The sequence below is a fragment of the Ornithorhynchus anatinus genome, chromosome 9 (genome assembly GCF_004115215.2).
Source record: "Ornithorhynchus anatinus isolate Pmale09 chromosome 9, mOrnAna1.pri.v4, whole genome shotgun sequence".
Taxonomy (NCBI): Eukaryota; Metazoa; Chordata; class Mammalia; order Monotremata; family Ornithorhynchidae; genus Ornithorhynchus; species Ornithorhynchus anatinus.
The window spans coordinates 21,228,270-21,248,152 of NC_041736.1; the positions used below are offsets into that span (position 1 = coordinate 21,228,270).

At 43.0% G+C, this 19,883-nt stretch overlaps 1 protein-coding gene across 1 annotated transcript in view; it reads right to left on the minus strand.

Moving 5' to 3' along the window:
- The window catches only part of TTN (titin), a 305,556-nt gene that overhangs the window by 267,276 nt on the left and 18,397 nt on the right, over window positions 1-19,883 (minus strand). The window contains 21 exon segments of the mRNA XM_039913043.1: window positions 37-1,730; window positions 1,834-2,002; window positions 2,091-2,255; window positions 2,468-2,739; window positions 3,764-4,008; window positions 4,130-4,363; window positions 4,511-4,716; window positions 5,455-5,597; window positions 7,102-7,317; window positions 7,435-7,501; window positions 8,236-8,494; window positions 9,827-9,892; window positions 10,261-10,545; window positions 11,059-11,184; window positions 11,294-11,587; window positions 13,306-13,437; window positions 13,748-13,882; window positions 14,354-14,491; window positions 15,255-15,392; window positions 17,376-17,513; window positions 19,296-19,448. Coding sequence (XP_039768977.1) covers window positions 37-1,730; window positions 1,834-2,002; window positions 2,091-2,255; window positions 2,468-2,739; window positions 3,764-4,008; window positions 4,130-4,363; window positions 4,511-4,716; window positions 5,455-5,597; window positions 7,102-7,317; window positions 7,435-7,501; window positions 8,236-8,494; window positions 9,827-9,892; window positions 10,261-10,545; window positions 11,059-11,184; window positions 11,294-11,587; window positions 13,306-13,437; window positions 13,748-13,882; window positions 14,354-14,491; window positions 15,255-15,392; window positions 17,376-17,513; window positions 19,296-19,448 — 5,275 coding nt within the window.

Consider the following 19,883-nt stretch of genomic DNA (forward strand, 5'->3'; position numbering starts at 1 on the left):
AAAAATATATATACAAAATCGGTAGATGGAAAGTACCTTGAACAAGCAAGAACGCGTGGCTGGAGGTTTCACCAGCTACATTGATAGCTTTCACCATGATGCTAGCAGAGTCGTCCGCCGTGACATCTCTGATGACTAATTCGCAGACGTTATCCTCAGGCCAGTACCAGTATATGCGGTCAGAACGTTCGATCTTAACTCCATTTTTGTACCATTCACACTCAGGGTCTGGTTTCCCCACTACCCTCACTCGGAAATGGGCATCGGAACCCTGTCCTACAGTCTGGCTTTGAATTCTCTCGAAGATTTTGGGGGCTTCCATACTTGGACTCAGTTCGATCCTTTCGGGTTTAAAGGTCGGAATGGTGATCTGTCCCTCAGCGAGAAGGGCTTTCTTTTCCTCCTCAGTTAATTCTTTGGTCCAGTGAAGGAGTTCGTCCTTCGTCTTCTTCAGCATTTCTTCGTACGACTCATCCTTTTTGCGAGATTTGAGCTCCACAGCGGTGATGGCTTCATAGTAGCCCTCCTCTGTCCTCCTCTTAAATTTACTGCGCAGCTCTTCACTCTCTTCAGAGATCTTCTCGTGGGTGATTCTCTCGGCCCTTTTCAGCTTCACCACTTCCTTGGATTCCTTGGTATCAGCAGGTCGGTCTTCCTTCTGCACCTCAAACTGAAGTTTCCCGGATTCGTGGAGTTGGGTTTCGGCCTTGTGTTCGGGGGCTCGCCGGAGGACAGATCGGAAATCTTCCCTCTGTTCAATCTCCAGTTTCACTCTATGTTCCATGACGCCTTCGGGATTTTCTGCCGTGACCTTGACTTCTCCCGTGTCGTAGGATTTGCAGTCTACGATGTCCAGGTAGTAGATGCCGTCGTAGCGGACCCGAAACCTCTTGCTCTTGCGGATGAGCTGCCCGTTGAGATACCAGTTGACTTTGGGCTGAGGGTAGCCCGTGACCCGGCAACGGAACCGAGCCGTTTCCCCCTCGAGAACCCGGGCTGGCTCGGGGAACAGAACGATGTCTGGCTTTTGCTTCTCTTTCTGATCTGTCGTCACGCCAGTCAGGGCCCCCTCGTGGACCATCCTCTCCAGCTCTTCGATCCGCTGCAGTCCCTTCCTGCCTTCGGGCAGCTGAGATTCTTCAACGAGACTTTTCTCATCTTTAACAATGAGGGTAGCGGACGTGTGATCGGTCCCGTACTTGTTACTCGCTCTGCAAGTGATAACTCCGCTGTCCCTGTTGTAGGCAACTCCATAGTCAAGGCTGCAATATCCAAACTCGTTGATCATGCGGAGCCTGTTGGCGGCTTCCAGCGGCTTGCCGTCGTGGAGCCATTCCACCACCATGGTCGGGTCGCCGATTGGGGTGAGTCGACATTCGAAGTGGGCGGGCCCAAAACGCTTGAGCCTCAGCGACGTGAGCTTTTTCTTAAAGAAGGGCTTCTGTTGCTTCTCTTTATCGTAGAGGTCTCCCTCTTCCCACTGCTCTTGGCCATAACGCAGATGGAGCGGTTCCAGTTCTGGGGCGGCGATCTCCTTAGCTTTGTAGGTTCCCCGTGGGATGATCAATCTTCTCTCCGGTTCGGGCTCGGCAAATTCAACTTCCACGTTCACTTTACACCTGGTGGTGTCACGTCCCGCCTTATTGATGGCAGTCGCAGTGTACCACGCAGAATCGTGACTGACGATCGAGTCTATCTTAAGGGCCGCTTCACCCTTGGTTCCTTCGATTCTAGAACGAGCAGAAAATGATCCATGAGTCCACAGTACTCATAATTCACACGTTTCCTGACGGCCCTATAAACCGGGTTTTACTTTTCTCAAAAAACACTTACTTAATCTTTGGATATTTATGAGGTACAATGATATCACTGTTTTTCAACCAAACAATGTCTGGATTCGGATTGCCCGTAGCTCTGACTTTCATTTCAAGGCTAGAGCCTTCCTTTACATTCACGTTCTTCAGTTTTTCCACAAACGCCGGCTTCACTTGGTGTTCCACAGCTGAAAAGAAAAGTCAGTGTGATCAGGAAATGATCGTCTCAAAATTTCACCCAAATGCCATTTCTTTCAGGAAGCGAACCATAAATACCTTCCACAGTTAAAGTCATTGAGATTGAAGATTTTCCAGCCCTGTTCTGTGCAATTACAGCCCACTCTCCAGAGTCACTCGGGTTGGCAGGCACGATAATTAATGACTGCGTACCATCCTCTTTGATGACTATCTTATGGGTAAAGTCATTAACAACTTGTTCACCTGGAACACAGAACCAAAATGTTAGTTCCACATCCAGGCACTGTAGGACATTCCCATAATCAGTCATATTTACTGAGCAGTTACTATATGCACCACACTGGACTAAGCGCTTGGGAGAGTACAGTACAACCAAATTATCAGTCACGTCCCCTGCCCACAACGAGCCTACAATCTAGAGGGATAAGATCTCCAAGTAAAGAAAGCTACCGTACCATTATGAAACCAGAATGTTTCCGGCATAGGTCGGCCGACAACTTTCAAGTCAAATCTTGCTGTCTGCCCTTCTGCGCATTTGAAGGAGGTGGGTTTCAGCACGAAGACGGGCTTGTACAATCTCTCCAGCTGCGACTCATCTGTTTCATCCAGCCTCCGTCCAGGAGACACACGGGCCGGAGACATACGTGCGGGGGACAAGCGGACCGGAGACATGCGGGCCGGAGACATGCGTGCGGGAGAACGACTGGTGGAACGAGGAGAAATTGATCTGAAAAATAGCACACATTAAACATTTAAACTCGGCAACATAACCCAAGCTGATTTCTCTTCATCTTTATTACTATTAGTTTTAACAATACATGCTAAGCACTTATTATGTGCCAGGCACTGGGAGAGATACAAGATAATCATGTTGGATACAGCCCCTGTCCCACATGAGGCTCACATTCTAAGTCAGAGGGAGGAGAATTTAATCTCCATTTTACAGATGAGGTAACAGAGATCCAGAGAAGTTCAGTGACTTGCCTATAGTCACACAGCAAACAAGTGGGATGAAAACTCAAGTCCACTGCCTCCCAGGCCTGTGTTCTTTCCACTAGGCCAGGCTGCTGTTTATTCCAGATTCTAGACTTCACATCCTTGCCCTTTTGCCATGGGGCAGGGAGAAAAATTTGATCCGATTTTAGCTGAGGAAAACATTTGGAGGTGGCTGGTTATCCTTGAGCAGAAGGGCACCCGTGATGGGCACCGGTGATTAAGAATGTGCTCTGTTCTATCATTACCTCAGTCCGAGAACTTCCTGTGTGATCAAGGACAAGGCACTTAAGGTCTCTGGCACTACTGCTTCATTTGTATTCTGGAAACGGTACAGTAACGAGCCTTGGAGAGAACACCGAGATCTCGGAATGAAATGTGGAAAAACTGGGATATGAAATCCCAGGTGCTCAGTACAGTGTATTTTTTTTAAAACAGTATTTCTTAGGGATTATGTAACAAGTACTGTTTTAAGGACGGGGGCAGATACAGAGTAATCAGGTTGGACACAGTCCGTGTCCCACAGGGAGCTCACAGTCTTAATTCCCCTTTTACAGATGAGCTGACAGAGGCTCAGAGAAGTTAAGTAACTTGCAGAGGTCACAGAGCAGACAAGTGGTGGAGCCGAAATTAAAACCCAAGTCCTTCTGACGTCCAGGCCTGTGCTCTATCCGCTAGGCCATACTGCTTTTCATGCTCTGTTTTGTACACAGTGGGGGCTCAAGTAGTAACATGAAAACTACTTCTGATCATCTTACCGAATTCTAGTCATGGGTTCTGGTGCCGGCAAATAGGACGGGGCTGTAAAAGGTGCCGCGGGCTCCACGTACAATTTTCCAGAACAAATAGCATTGCCTTTGACGTTGCTGGCAAATGCCGTGTAGATTCCTTCATCTTCTGGGAGCACGACTGGTAAACGCAAGGTAGCCCTCCCATCCGGCAGAAATTCCATTTGGTATCGTTCTCCCGGCCGAATGCGCTTGCCATCTTTGTACCACGCAATCTGTAGAGGACAAGTTTCTGGAGTTTAGGCTAATTGAAAGAATAATGGTGATACTGCAATTTGCAGGGTATTCTTTCCAGCATTTGAGTCACATGCAATCTTTCTCCCCCGCCCCCTTTACCTTTGGTAATGGATAGCCAGACATTTTGCAATGGAAAGTAGCACTCTTTCCCTCAAAAATCCTGTAATTTTTCAATCTCAAGTCAAAGCCCGCTTCAACCGATTCCGATTCAGCAACATCAACCGCCATCCTCTCTTCTCCGTCTTCTTCGAGGAGTTCTTCTAATGTGGTCTTGATTATTCTGTATTCGATCTCTCTGATGAGTCTCTCTTCAAAGGAAGAGATATGGAATTCCTATGGAAGAAAAAATGGGATTCTGACATTAAGAAATGTATAAAGCAAGCACTTTTTTTGCTTTTAGACGTCTACAAAGCTAGGGCTTCAAACATTGGCACGGTCTTAATTCACTCTGTCCTTCCTACACGATAATGATAGACTTACCTGATCCTCTACAAAAGATCGGATCAAAACAGTATCTTTTGCCATTTTCTTCCTAATAAGTGCTTGTTCTTTTTCGTATTCTTTTTCATATTCCGGGTACGAAAATCCCGGTGCCATCTCTCCAACTTGAGGTTCTTGCACAAATGCAGTCCCTTGAGTCTGGTAAAGTGTTTCCTGCTGGGACCTCATCAGCAGGTCATAATCAGCTATAAGTGGAAAGAGTAAGTTAATTCCCGTTTTCCATATTAATTTTCATGTAAGCCTTGGGTGATCAAATGATAGGGCAAGATGATATTGCAGTGCATTATTCAAATAAGGTTATCATTTTAAAATGAGCTCTAAATGGTAATAAGTAGGTAGCTCTGTTCTGGAACCTCTTTGAAATGTGTCTTGATTGACTTAGCATATAATTCATAGGTTTGATCCGCTGAAATGCCTTCCGACACCCACAGGTTGTATAGGTATTAACCACAGGATCTGAACTGGGATATTATGGAATATCCGGGCTGATATGCCCACTGAAATTCATGCAGGGAGTTATTTATGGTTTTCATCCAGCTCAACAATGCCAAGAGGAAGCAAAGAGAATCTTCCCACACTCCTAAGCAGGCACAATGCATTAGGATATGATTTGTATGTTCTCTGAGGCACCAAAGAGCACTATCACAACCCCAGAATACTTTCAAGGGGATGACCAGAAGAGTGGTCAGAGTCTCTTAGACTTCCTCAGACATGCCCCCTTGGAGAGCCACGTATTGTTTTTTTCCAACCCGTGGAAACGCTAAAATCCCCTTTCCGACAGAAAATCATGACCCAAATCTTGATAGGTACTAGTCTGGGAGATGTTTACTACAATTTAATTTAGGATAGGGAAGTGCTACCAACTGAAATTAACCTTTGGCTAAAGTACCACAGTAACTACACCCTTGGAGACGTTCTAGTACCTTCTTCGAGCAAGGAGGCCGAAGCAGACGTCTCGCCATGTTTGTTCCGAATAACGATGGTGTATTCTCCAGCATCGTCGGCAAAAGTCATGGAAATCACCAGTCTGCACTCACCAGTCTGCTTGTTGTAACTGACTTTATATCTTTATTGGTGAATAAACAAAACATGAATATCGTGTATCAGTTTTCTTATATAAGAGATCACACCATATTACTTCTTGAAATAGATTTTTCCATTACAGATATAAAGCCAAGCATCTTGCTAGAAAGAGAAGCGTGGCCTAGTGCAAAGAGCCCAGGCCTGGGAGTCAGAGGACCTGGGTTCTAATCCTGGTTCTCCTGGCTTGCTGAGTGACCTTGGGTAAATCACTTAATTTCTCTATGCCTCAGTTTCCTCAACTGTAAATATGGGGATTAAATACCTATTCTCCCTCCTACTTAGACTGTGAGGCCCATGAAGGATAGGGACTGTATCTGACCTATTTAACTTGAATCTTTCCAAGCACTTGGAATGGTGTTTGACACATATTAAGTGCATAAAAAAGATCAAGTCTGAATAATGTAAAACCCTAGGAGAGGCCATTCCCAAGTTAGACCAGTGGTGCTCCCAATCCAGTATCCTAACTCCAATAGTGCTTAATAATAATTATTATGGTATTTGTTAAGTGCTTACTATGTGCCAGACTCTGTGCTCAGCGCCAGGGTGGATACAAGCAAATCAGGTTGGACACAGTCCCTGTCCCAAGGGGAAGTCAGTCTCAATCCCCATTTTACAGATGAGGTAACTGAAGCACAGAGGAAGGGAAGTGACTTGTGCAAGGTCACACAGTGGACAAGTGGCAGATGTTGCAATATGCAACGTTTCCCTCTCTGTCTGTAACACTCTCTAGTAACTTATACTATCCACCAATCCACCAGCCTGGTATTTTGTCCAAAAGTGGTATTAAATGGGGCTCAATGGCACATTCCATCCATAAATTTACTGAAACCTTTCTTGAGCCTTGCTGCCATCCTGCCCTTTCCTCTATAACACTCCCAACACGGCCTTCAAATAACCTATTATGGACCACGAACCATATCTGGAGACTAGAAATCTGGACTATGTTCACTGAGAAAAATCTTTGCCCATGATAAATGCTGTATCCACAGCTCTGTATTTTGGCCTGGACCCTGTCCCGCATTGTGCTCACAATCTAAGTGGTGGGAGGGAGTAGGATTTAATCCCCATTTTACAAATGAGGAAACAGAGGCACAGAAATGATAAATGACTTGTCCAAGGTCACACAACCAACGCCCTTTTAGACTGTGAGCCCGTTGTTGGGCAGGGATTGTCTCTATCTGTTTCCGAATCGTATATTCCAAGTGTTTAGTACAGTGCTCTGCACACAGTAAGCGCTCAATAAATACAATTGAATAAATGAACACATGGCAAGCGGGAATTAGAACCCAGGCTTTGCTCTTTCTGCTAGACCACGCTGCTATTGATCATCTGGATATTCCAGGCAGATCAGACTTTTGGCCTGAACTGGTCAAACACTTCAAACCAAAGTGGAGTGTTTTTAAACTCAATTGTCTAAATAGATGCTTAGACCAATTTGAATATCAAAATCGACTCTGGCAAAGCCAATAGATCAGATGAGAACCTACCTGTATCCAGTGGTGAGAGGAACACCAGCCTTTTTCCAGTAGACATGGGGTTTCGGGTTTCCTCCGATCTGACACTCGAAGACAACACTTCCCCCTTCGACTAATTTCTGAACCACTGGTTTCCTGATAAAGAAAGGAGCGGCTGGCTCTCCGGGTCCGGTGGGTTCATCGGTAATGCTGGTGTCCACCATGACCACATCTTTCGACTCCATGAAGCTGAAAGACATGTACCACTGTGTCAGTCCTGTTGGGGTGGCGAGGTCACACCAGGGAAAGGAGAAGGTTGTCCCATACTCCCAAGAGCAGAGACATATTGAAGAAGACAACACTTACCGTTTCTCCTCCGTAGTGACCTTCTCGGCAAAGGCGGCTGTCTCCCTGCTCTCAAATTCTTCGGATACTATAAGGAGAAGAGAAAAAGACTTGAGGATTCAGGCCACAGGCACCGTTTTGAATACAAAGGTGAAATGGGGTCTTGGGGGCAAGTAGGATTCAGGAAACACATCATTGTTCTTTGGATTTCCCAGCGCAGTTTGGAAGCTTTCAGGCCAGAGATCTGTGATGAGGGAGATTGAGTTCAGATCAAAAAGAGTGGCCCGATTTTCCCCATTGCCTCCATGAAATTTTCACCTAAAGTTCAGACTAAATTCTTTATACCACTCATTCCACTGGATTTACTGATGACACTAAAGCTTGTTTAGTAGTTGCCCATTACCTTCCTATCTGGACTATTTTCACTTCCCAATCAGAACCCTAGATTTTCAACATCATAGGTGCAGTTCATTCTGCCAGAACTCGTGTTTTAACTAATCCACGTGGCTAGAAGGTGATCGCAGAATTAGGGAACATTCTTCCAATGATGCACATCTGTCCCGATAGAGTGTGTGGCTGTGTCAGAAGTAACAGCTGTGCAATTGTGCCCGGTTTTGGACCCAGTGAATACTACAGTGTAGGCTTTCCTTAATGTAGGCTTCTATGAGAAGACAAACCCCAGGTTGTGGAGAAAAGGGAGTTTCATAAATATGAGTGCACTGATCTTTAAGGTAACCACTGAATGACAAATACAGGCAGGGAACTTGCTTTAAGTGGTTAAATGAGACATTCTTTTTTGATCTACTCAGCACAGACACTTGCCCTGTACAGCTAAGTAGCATGAAGTGCTGACAGTTCCAGCTTCGTTCACAGCAGTGCAAGTAAATCTCCCGCTGTCTTCAGCGAAGGCTTCGCGAATCATGAGACGGGCAACTCCGCTTTGGAAGGTGATTTGGAAATCAATGGAACACTCAATTTGGTAATCTTCCCGGTACCAGATCACAGTTGGGGATGGATGTCCAGAGATATGGCATTCCAAAGTGACGGATTCACCTTCCATGACGGTCACATTCTTAAGGCCCTGGATGTGAGAGAGATGTAAAGGAAATTATGTGTAATAATAATAATAATAGTGGTGTTCAAGTGCTTAATATGTGCCAGGCACTGTACTAAGCACTGGGATGAGTACAGTGCTTGGAGAAGCAGCATGGCTTAGTGGAAAGAGCCCGTCTGCTATAACCTTGGGCAAACCACTTCACCTCTATGTGCCTCAGTTACCTCATCGGTAAAAGGGGGATTAAGATTGTGAGCCCCACGTGGGACAACCTCATTACCTTGTATCTACCCCAGCACTTAGAACAGTGCTTGGCACATAGTAAGCGCCTAACAAATACCATATTTTTATTGTTCCAAGTAAATCAGGTTGGGCACAGTCCCTGCCCTATGCAGAGCTCACAATCTTAATCCCCATTTTACAGATGAAGTTACTGCAGCACAGAGAAGTGAAGTGACTTGCCCAAGGTCACACAGCAGACGAGTGGCAGAGCCAGGATTAGAACCCATGACCTTCACTAAACGAGGCTATGTCTCTTTCCTCGGCAGAGTGGAAGAAGGCACTCATAATAAAACTATTGGCTCTATCTCCATCCATGATTCCTCCCCACATCAGTTACAAGGCCATTTCTCTTCTGATGAAAGACCACCAGCAGTTAACCCTGACTTGACTGATGCCTCAAGAAGCTGGGAGGAGGGTCTCCTATATCCTCAGTAGAATGGGCGGGGTTGTATCTTCTCATGAGCAGAGGCTGAGGGGAATCAAAACTACCTATTAATCATTTCTACACCAGAAAACAAATGTGGGAATTTGAAACTAAGCTTGGAAATTCCCTCCTAAATAGTGCTGAAGACACTAAAGTTTCAAATGCAACTAATGATCAGGGATTTTCAGAGCAAGCTTGTCTGTAGGCTGTAAGCTCCGACGTGGGCAGGGAATGTATCTGTTTATTGTTGTATTGTAGTCTCCCAAGAGCTTAGTACAGTGCTCTGCACACAATAAGTGCTCAATAAATACTAATGAATAAAAGTAGATGCAGGGAATGAATACATTTCTTGCTTTTTACCCTGGAGGATGATGTGGATGTAAGTTTCGATCAGGATAGTTAAGCCACTGAAACAACGATCAGCCCAAAACAGAGGTACAACTTCAGCTCCTTTCTAGGCAGAATTCACTTCCCTTTTACAAACTATAAATAGCCCAGGGGTCTAAAGCTGCTGTTTGCAAATAAACAACTTAAGGAGTAACCAGGAGAACCAGCCATAGGCAAATATCAAAAATGGGACAGCAGAATGAACAGATGAAAACCTCTTTTTAAAAAAAAGTCTACCTTCTCCCATAATTTAAAACATCACTCACAGAGACTAAAGTTGGTGGAGTAACTGGAGCTTCTGCCGGTGCGGGTATTCTGGCCATTTCTGTAACCTGGAATATTCAAAAAAAGGATTATTCTATTGATAGAAGTACGTCAAAGGTTCGAAATTATCTGGCTTGTTTGCTGGGAAGAAAGATCTGGATATTAGCCAGAAGAGCTAGTGCATGATACCTTTCAGGAGCTGAATTAAGCCACTGAAGGGAGATTTCAAATGTAATGGCTAATCAATCAATTGCATTTCCTGAGCTCTTATTGTATGCAGATCATTGTACTAAGCACCTGGAAGAGTTCATTGGAATGGAGTAGAAGCTCTTTGAGTTTATAAATTAAGCTGGGAAGGCTGAGTGAGTATGCCAGCGAATGGACAGGGGCTTGTCAGTTGCTATTAGACACAATTTGACAAAACTGGGTGACAAACCTTGGGCTCTCTTTCCTGCCTTGCTGTGTAGTGTTCTTCACGGACTGAATCACGGGAGAATCTCACCCCGAGTTCCTTTTTCACCTCTATTCCAGCGTGACTCTTATATGTGTCAGCGGTGTCGGCGAAGGGGAACTGCGGGGACGGGCTGGGCTCTGCCCGTATTCTCGTGTCGACTGGTTTTACAAGAGGGGCCTTCACGGGCTTTGTAATCTTCTGAGTCGAAGTAGAAGTGGCAGAGAGCTCTTTTTGCAGAGTAGCAATGGCGGTGCCTGCTATGGAAACCTGAATGTGTGGTGACGGAGAGAAAGAGGCCTTTTAGTATCTTGCTATTCAATTCTACATCGTAAGCTCGTCTCCAGACTGTAAGCTCATTGTGGGAAGGGAATGCGTCCGTTTATTATCATATCGTACTCTCCCAAGCACTTAGTACAGCGCTCTGCACACAGTAAGTGCTCAATAAATACCAGTGACCGATACTGACCGAATTCAAGAGGCCCCCTAGATGGTTCTTCAGACAGCTACCTTGACCTCTGCTGGCACAGGGCTACTAGGAACTTCGTTACCTCCCACCCCTGCCCAAATATGGCGAGGTGTTGTTCAGACATGAGGGGTGGGGTGTGGTTTCTATATGTAGAAATTCTCTGCAGAACGCAATGCTACAAATAGAGCATCCCTTTTATCTGAACCATAAAATGCCATGAATATGAAGCCCCTCAGCCTAATGGCTTTTATTCATTTCCTGCACCGGATGTCAGAATCCGTTTCACTGATGCATCTTCCACCTTCCACTCTTACCTCATAGCCATGTTCCGTTTTAGGGACGGAAATTTTTGACACTGTGAAATGCGGGCTCGCCGTGCGGGGGCGTGTATGTTCCACGTGGACCAATCTTTCAGTCATCAGGTCCGACGTCCTCTTGACCTGCATTAAACAATGACCCATTAATCCACAATTCATTTCGTGATCCCAGAGGCCTTCACGTCGGAAGCGGATACGGTCGTCGGACATCGGGGGCCCGAGCGAGTCTTACCTGGGAGGAAATCTGCATTCCCGCTTGCTCGGCGGCAGAAACGTGAGGCTCAGAAGGAACCTGGATTACTGCCGGTTTGACTGCTTTAGGGACAACTTGTGGTTCGGATGCTGGGCGCCGAGGATGCTCGATGACTTTTGTTGCGGAAACGTGCTCCTTGTAGCCATATTCCAAAGTAGTTTTTTGAGCGTGAGAGTCTTCCGTGTGGACTGACTCTCTGGGCTCTCTGATCCGTGCATGATCCACGGCAGCCACAACGGTGGCTACGGCTTCTGCCTTTTTTCCAGCTCCAACCTAGGGATGAAGTTTGGAGATTTCATGAACGGTAATGTCACAGCTTCATGGGAAATCTGTCGTCACGGGTTGGGTAATCAACTAACAGACAAATCCAAAGACCTGTATTATTGTTGAGCATATTACATGGGAGATAAAGATCTGGGCTATAAAGGCAGTATAAAACACGCACTTATTGATTGCATGGATATAGGCTATCCAGGGAGAATAAAAATCCACAGCCAAAAATTCACATTCAATTGAGCAATCAATGGCATTAAGCGCTTACACTGAACTAAGTGCTTGGGAGAGTACAATATAAAAGAGTGGGTGGAAAAAAAGTGAAGTTGGCAGGGTCCAGCATGGCAGTGCCAGGAGGAGGAGAGTCTCCAGCCTTAGGAAGGAGCAAGTGGGTCAAAGGGAGGAAGACTAAGTTCTCCACCCTCTGGAATTTTTATCCCGGAACAACCGAAATTCCTAATTTCCTTGTCTCTATGGGGGAGCACAAACAGTCTCCAGTCAATCCAGAAAAAGAAACATTACAAATCCCCTTGTGTTGGATTGGAATTGAGGTGACTCTCATTCGTGCCACTGGGAAACCAGAAGCAGGGTAGCTTAGTGGCAAGACCACAGGCTTGGGAGTCAGAGGACCTGGGTTCTAATCCCAGCTCCGCCACTTGACTGCTGTGTGACCTTGGGCAAGCCACTTAACTTCTCTGTGCCCCAGTTACCTCATCTGTGAAATGGGGATTGGGACTGTGAGCCCCACGTGAGACAACCTGATTACCCTGTATCTACCCCAGTGCTTAGAACAGTGCTTGTCACATACTAAGTGCTTAACAAATACAAATACCATAATTATTATTATTACTGGGAAACCAGATTTGGGATTTTAAAAATCAAATTAATATAGCTTTTAACCCCCCTACTGACTCATGTTAGATTATGATGATGAAACAGGCCATTACCATTTCTCCCTTCACACAGCACCTATTTTCACCAGATCTTTTACTCCTTAATTTTATCTGACTTTGTATAATGATTACTTTCTAAAGCATAGAAGTGTTCTCATATTCAATCATATTTATTGAGCACTCACTGTGTGCAGAACACTGTATTAAGCACTTGAAAAGCACAAATTCAGCAACAAATAGAGACAATCCTTAACTATCTACGGGCTCACGGTTTAGAAGAGGGGAGACAGGCAACAAAAAACATACTCCATCTTTACCTACTTTCATGACAAAAAACAAAAGTCAATTCCATTAAATTATTTTAAAATGCTAAAGCTGTTGACACCAGCAGGTACATTAAATTCTTCCTCACCTGCTGGAATGAATGCAACATAGGTTGGTAAATATCCTGGCAGTCAGTTTATTTAAAAAAAAAAAATGACCTCAGTGCTGATTTTCAATCTCCTTTCTTTCAAGAATCCAGAGCCAATCACACTTAGCTCAGTGTCTGTCACAGAGTAAGCGCTTAAATACCATTTAAAAAAAAATCCCACCAAGAGAAGAATGGTGCATGTTAGTGAGTCAATAGAGAGGGAGCCGTGGGGAAAGTGAAGGGAGGAAATCTATGTTTAGAGTAATTTTTCAAGCTTTAGAGACTTAAATTTCAAATTCTGAGTTACAGAAAGAGTATAAAATAAGTACAGTAAGCACTTAAATACAGTTTATCAAGAGCCTGCAAATACTGGGGAAATTTTTCTAATCTATTTACAAGGGGGTCACAGTCACCTTTTCATGCATTAAATGTATTTGTTCTTGTCTGCTGGCAATTCCTTCTCTAGTTCTTGATATTGTATCTTCTTTGGTTCTTGTGGTAGTTATTGCAGAAGGCTTAGCAATTTTCTCAGCTTCCTTTGTCATCTAGTTTTAAAAGTGAAATAAATTAAGTTTAACATAATTTCAAAGAAAAATAAATCGGTAATTGATAAAAGAAGAGAGTGTTACAAGAATTATAGAAGAAAAAGTTATAGTCCACCTCTAGATTATTGAATACTAGGGAAAAGTGATAGATTAGCAACACTTAGCTCTCTGTATGAGTGATAGTGACAAACAGTTTCCAATTAAACATATTAAGATGAGTTGTGTTAATATTTTCTCCTGCACAGAAGTTTGGAAGTAAAATATGTGACAAGGAATTATTTCACAGCTAGAAGATAAAATCTATATTCACCTTTTCATGAGAAACTTGGATTTGTTCACGTTTAGTAGCCACTTCTCTAGTTCTCATAAATGATTCTTGCTCTTTGGATTTCGCAGTGGCCACTGCTACTGAAGCAAGAGCTCTTTTCTCAGTTTCCTTTCTCATCTAATCAATACAGTAAAACCAAGATTTGAATTCCAACATGGCCTCAAACAAATTATGAAATAACACGATGGTCAATGAAGGGGGGCCCAAAATAGATGATGAGGACAAGGAAGGTTAAATTCCACTTGAAATCCTTGCAAAATGTTTAGAAATCATGATGCTTATATAGATTATATTAATAACTGCAAATGAGTATCCTCATTCTGTATTATATTAATAACTGCAAATGAGTATCCTCATTCTGTAATATTTTATAAAATTGTTAATTTTTTTTTTTTACAAGCTAGACCATGCATGTGGAAGAGGATAATTATCATGAAAAGAGAACTGCAAACATGTTACTAATAAGTGAAGATTATAAATATAGGGAAAAAACAAATAAAATCCTTATTCTGTAGTAAATTTGAGATTTGCTAGTTAATAGGAATAGGTTAAATGGGTGAATTTCACATCTATGTTCTCTCCATTCACCTTTTCATGAGTTATGTGTACTTGTTCTTGTGACGTCATGAATCCTTCTCTAGTTCTGGACACTGTGTCCTGTTCTTTGACTTTAGGTGTGGCAATTATTACCTTGGGTACCACAGTTTTCTTAGTTTCTCTTGTCATCTGGTTGTTACAGTGAAAAAAAGTTTACATTCCATGGGAATCCCAAATGAGAGCAACATGGGTCCAAAAATTGTGAATGTTAAGCAGTAAAAGGAGATGAAAAAGTAGACAAAACTTCTTCCTCTAGACAGTCCTTTCAAAAGCATTCATGGAATGACTGGATAGTCTCAGATATGTTTACACTGGTTAAATATAGCCAGATTACAAATGGGCAAAAGTGAATATGTTTAGAACCCAGGTCCATGCTCTTTCCACTAGACGATGCTATTTTTCCAGATTCTTGTGTTGTGCTTGATTTTTCTCTAGTTCTGAGAAAGGTTTCTTGCGCTTGGGTTTGAGCAATGATAACTATGTAGGGACAGTTGTCTTCTCCTTATTCTCAACTGATTATAAAAAAGTGAAACTAAAATTTGAGTTCCATGTGTTCTGCCTCTTTCTCTTAAATCCCCACCAAATGAAAGTTGAGAGGAAATATCAGAACAATTGGACAAGCCCAGGAAAGGAAGATAGAGTTTCCCACTAAAAATATTTCCTTCCTTTCTCCTTTCCTTTTTAGTCTTATATTCAAGCAGGAAAACAGACCCTAAAATGGTCATTACTGTTGGAGCTGTTTTCATATTCTACCGAGCGCTTAGTAAAGTGTCTTACCCACAGCAAGTACTCAAAATACACCAATTAATAAACAACACACAGCAGGAACCACAGGTAATGAAGGGATGGGTTTTGGCCTTGACTGACAATAGCTGATCAAAACAAGACTTACCGTTTCATGAGTTATGTGCATTTGTTCCTGTTTTGTAGCCTTTCCTTCAGTAATTTTCGATACTGTTTCTTGTTCTTTGGCTTTAGCAGCCGAAATTATTACCTTAGGTACAAAAGCTTTTTCAGTTTCTTTTCTCACCTGTTTTTAAAAACAAAACACATTCAATTTAATGTCTCTATTTGACCAAAGCAAAGTGACATTTAGGAATACGACCGAGTAGGAAGATCAGTTATTTTTCAGAGGTACAAATGTTTCTTTTATAATGTAATTCAGGTTCTGCTACCCCAATTCACAGAGATAAACAGCTTGGCTAAAAAAACAAACTGGTATAAACTCCTCAAAGGCAGGGACTGTGCCTTTTATATATACTTTCCCAAACACCTAGTACAGTGATCTGCATGCAGTAGTTATTCAAGAAATACTTTGAAATTAAAAATGTTCCCACAGGTTACTATGTACTCTTTCTAAGGATTAACAAAAAAAAAAAAGAAAACTTTTCACCAGCATTTTTTCCTACTGGACTCATTTTGAGGTACAGACACTACTTCAAAAAAAAAAAACAACCTTTGTCTTACAAGTCGAGTGTCGACAGAGTTAAGAGATATGAGAAGGAAAATGGTAAATTTAGAGAACTTGAACTTCATCTGAAAAGGAAACACATTTCAGAGAGCCCAATCCCTCAAGCTTGAAAGTTGGTAGGAACAGCACTATCTGAACTCCAAACTGATTAAAGATTTTCCTGAATGATAGATCCATGTCTTAAAGAGGACACTGCCCAACTATTGGCTATTTTTTGGCTATGCTGGAAACCTCATAGTTTAAACAACTGTATTCAAGTGGAAGATCCGAGTCTTGGAGAGAGCACAACCCAGTCAATGGCTTTTTGGCTTCTGTGCGGACACAAACTCACCATTTTAATTCCTGCGAGCAGTAGCAGAAATACCATAAACAGTGTACCTCCTGTTGTGACTTTATCTCCTTCCCCGTGAAGGACCCCAACAGCACGAGGCAAATAAGTCTCAAATCCCCTCGGGATTTAACTCTTCTGGTTGCCTTTATCTGGCTGCCTTAGGCGCCACTGATCTGTGACTCATACCTGCCCCACGTGAGGTTTAATTAGGGTCAACAAGCCTCCTCATTTGTAGCAGGTGTGAGCCCTGAAGCCTTGAAACTCACCACTAAATTGAGGGAAAATGGCAAAAAAAAAGGCATTTACTAGGCACGAATAACTAGATGGTCAGTTATTTTTCTGAGGTACAAATCCTGAATTAAAAGAGCCAAAACTTCTTAGAAAAATGTGATTCAGGTTCGGTTACCCCTGTTCTAAAGGGTAAACAACATAGCTTGCATTTCATTCATTCTTTATTCACTCAATTGTTTTTATTGAGCACTTGCTGTGTGCTCAATACTGTGTGCAGAGCACTGTACTACGCACATGGAAAATTCAATATGACAATAAACTGACATTAAACAATAAACATTTTGCTGTGGGGCTGGGGTGGGGGGAGAACAAACGGAGTCAAAGCAATGCAGAAGACAGTGAGAGAAGAGGAAAGGGAGGGCTTAATCAGGGAAGTCCTCAAAATGATAAAATGCAATCAGATGGCTTATGCATTTGGGTTGGAAAATGAGTGATCTTTCAACAATATGCTTCATTTGGCCAGAACATAAATGTGGTGTTGGAAGAAACGATAAGGTACATGCTAACAGGTCATATCAAACTGCATGTAGGGGTCAGCAAAAAATGTAATCCTCTTGATATAGGACAGTGTATAATATTCTCTATTGTTATCTACAGTGACTACTTTGCAGTAGGGCATCTAGGAAGCAGCCTGGCCTAGTGGATAGAGCACAAGCCTGTCTGCTTAGTGACCCTGGGCAAGTCACTTTACTTCTCTGTACCTGGTAAAATGAGGATTAAGACTGTGATCCCCCTGTGGGGCATGGACTGGGTCCAACCCAATTTGCTTTAATCTACCCCAGTGCTGCCTGGAATATACACAGTAAGCACTTAACATCTGACATAATTATTATTATCAACTACATGATTGATTTGTCAACAATGTCTGCAGCGTCCCCAAATTCTAGGACTTTGCAGCATCTGAAAACTGCCATTCTCACCTTTTCGTGAGTAATGTGTATTTGCTCTTGTTTGGAAGCAAATTCTTCTCTTGTTCTTAATATTAATTCTTGTTCCTTGGTTTTATCAGCGGCAACTGTCACCTTTGTCATGGCAGTCTTCTCCGCTTCCTTTCTGGTCTGATTTTCAGAGAGGAAAAAAAAATTAAAATATTAAGAGTGAGTGCTGTTTACATGAAAGCAAACATAAAATATGGAAGCGGTGTGGTTTAGTGCAAAGAGCCTGGGTCTCGAAGCCAGAGAATCTGGGTTCTAATCCTGGATCTGCCACATGCCTGCTGGGTGACCTTGGGTAAGTCATGTCACTCTATGCACCTCAGTTTCCTCACCTGAAAAATGGGGATTCAATACCAGTTCTCTCTCCTACTTAGATTCTGAGCCCTATGTGGCACAGAGACTGAATCTGGCCTGATGATCTTGCATCTACCCCAGTGCTTACTACAGTGATTGGATCATAGTGAGCACATAACAAATACTGCAATTATTATTCTGTGAAGATGCATATATATACATATATGCGTGTGTGTGTGTGTGTGTATTTGCCCTTCCGTTTATGCATCTTACTAAATCAAGCTGTCCTTCATGCTCAAAGAAGTTTTGACTTAAAGTGAAATTCACCAAGGGGGCATGGAAGGCTAAAGAGGAAAATGAGACAGCCATGGTCCTGACTGAGTTGTGCATACACAAAGACTGTACTTTGTAGGTTCAGAGAGAAAGAGGAAATCGAGTAGCTTAATCTGCAGTAGTAAAACTCTCATTTTAAATTTGAGAAGCACTTCGCCTTACGACTGTAAGAATAATCTGAGATTTGATTCCAGTTCACTTTAATGTCCCCTTCACTGGACAGGAAAAAGACCTGGGAAAGTTCTGGGATATAAGTCGATTTGCCATGAGAGGATCCTGGGAGAAGGATGTTATTTCTTGCTAGAGATCCTTTAACTCAGCCACTCTCTTCCACACATTTCATGGCCTGGCTTGACCATCCACCCTAAATGCCTTGTCCAACAAGGCTCACTGTCACTGCCCAGCTTGGCCTCGCAGTAGGGAGCAGTGGGTGGACATCAATCAACGGTATTTACTGAGCACTTACTGGGTATAGAACATTGTACTGAGCGCTTGGGAGAGTACAATATCCCAGAGTTAGCAGACACGTTTCCTGCCCACAGTTTAGAGGGGGAGAAAACTATATTCTAATTCTGATGCCATTAACGGACTGTAAGCCCCATAAGGGGACAGGGCCGTTTCTGATCTGATTGCATTGTATCTTCCCCATGGCTTAGTACAATGCTTAGCACACGGCAAGCAGATACAGATATCTCAACTGTTTATTAGACTGCAAGCATTTTGAAGGCAGAGACCACAGGTTTAATTAATTTTGTATGTTCCCAAAGTGAACAAGAGAGTGCTCTGTCTACAAAAGTTATCAATCAATACAGCTTATATCAATATTGAAACAATCAATTGTTCCATTCTCCTGCAGTTCCTGAGTGCTTGGGCATGCAGGATCTGAAAAGCCCTGTTCCAAATGATTCTTTAATGAACTGAGAAGGGCATGATAATAATATCTCCATTAAGATTAATGTTTTGACTTGGAATAGTGCTCTTGTTTTTCCAAAGCACATTCACATCATTCATGCCATATTCTGACAACAGCCTTATGAGTTAGGGAGAGGAATTATTCGTTCCATTTTACAGATCCCGGGGACTGGCATTGAAAGAGGTTAATTGACTTGCCCGAGGACGCACAGAAGTGACTATGGAAGAGCTATAATACCAATCTCCTGGCTCCCATTCTCTTCCCACCGGACCCCACCATTAACTTGGGGAAAATGATCTGGCACCATGCTGAGGTGGAGAACTTGATTGAATGAATGAATTGTGTTGGTTCTCTTTGATAGCTACCTGTTCTTGACCAGGTTGAATGTGCACTGCAGTTCTAGTTGTCCTCATTGCAGTCTCCTCTACAGCACTTGTAACTGGTTCTCTCACTCTTGCCAGATCAACGGCAGCAACTACGGTCGCAACAGCTGCTGTTTTGTCACTGTCTTGTATGACCTAAATTGGAAACACCAAAGACAACTCTTCCTAATGGGAATTTATATAGCGATGTACTGTGTAAAGACATACTTTATATACCTGAACTATATCTACCAATTCTGTTATATTGAAATCTCCCAAGTCTTCAATACAGTGCGCTGCACATAGTAAGTGTCACTGAAAACAATCGATCGATTGCTTGAACTTTCAGAGGCAAACAGCAAATATGCCACCTCTAGACATAAACTCCTTGTGGTCCGGGAAAGTATCTACCACCTCTATTAAACTGTACTCTCCCAAGCGCTTTGCACAGTGCTCCGCACGCAATTAGCGTTCAGTGACTACAACTGATGGGTTATACCCACTGGAAATCAAAATGTAGTATAGAGATTAACTAAAACATAATAAGGAGCCTTAAAATTGATATCTATCATGAGTCAATGTGTCTCCTCC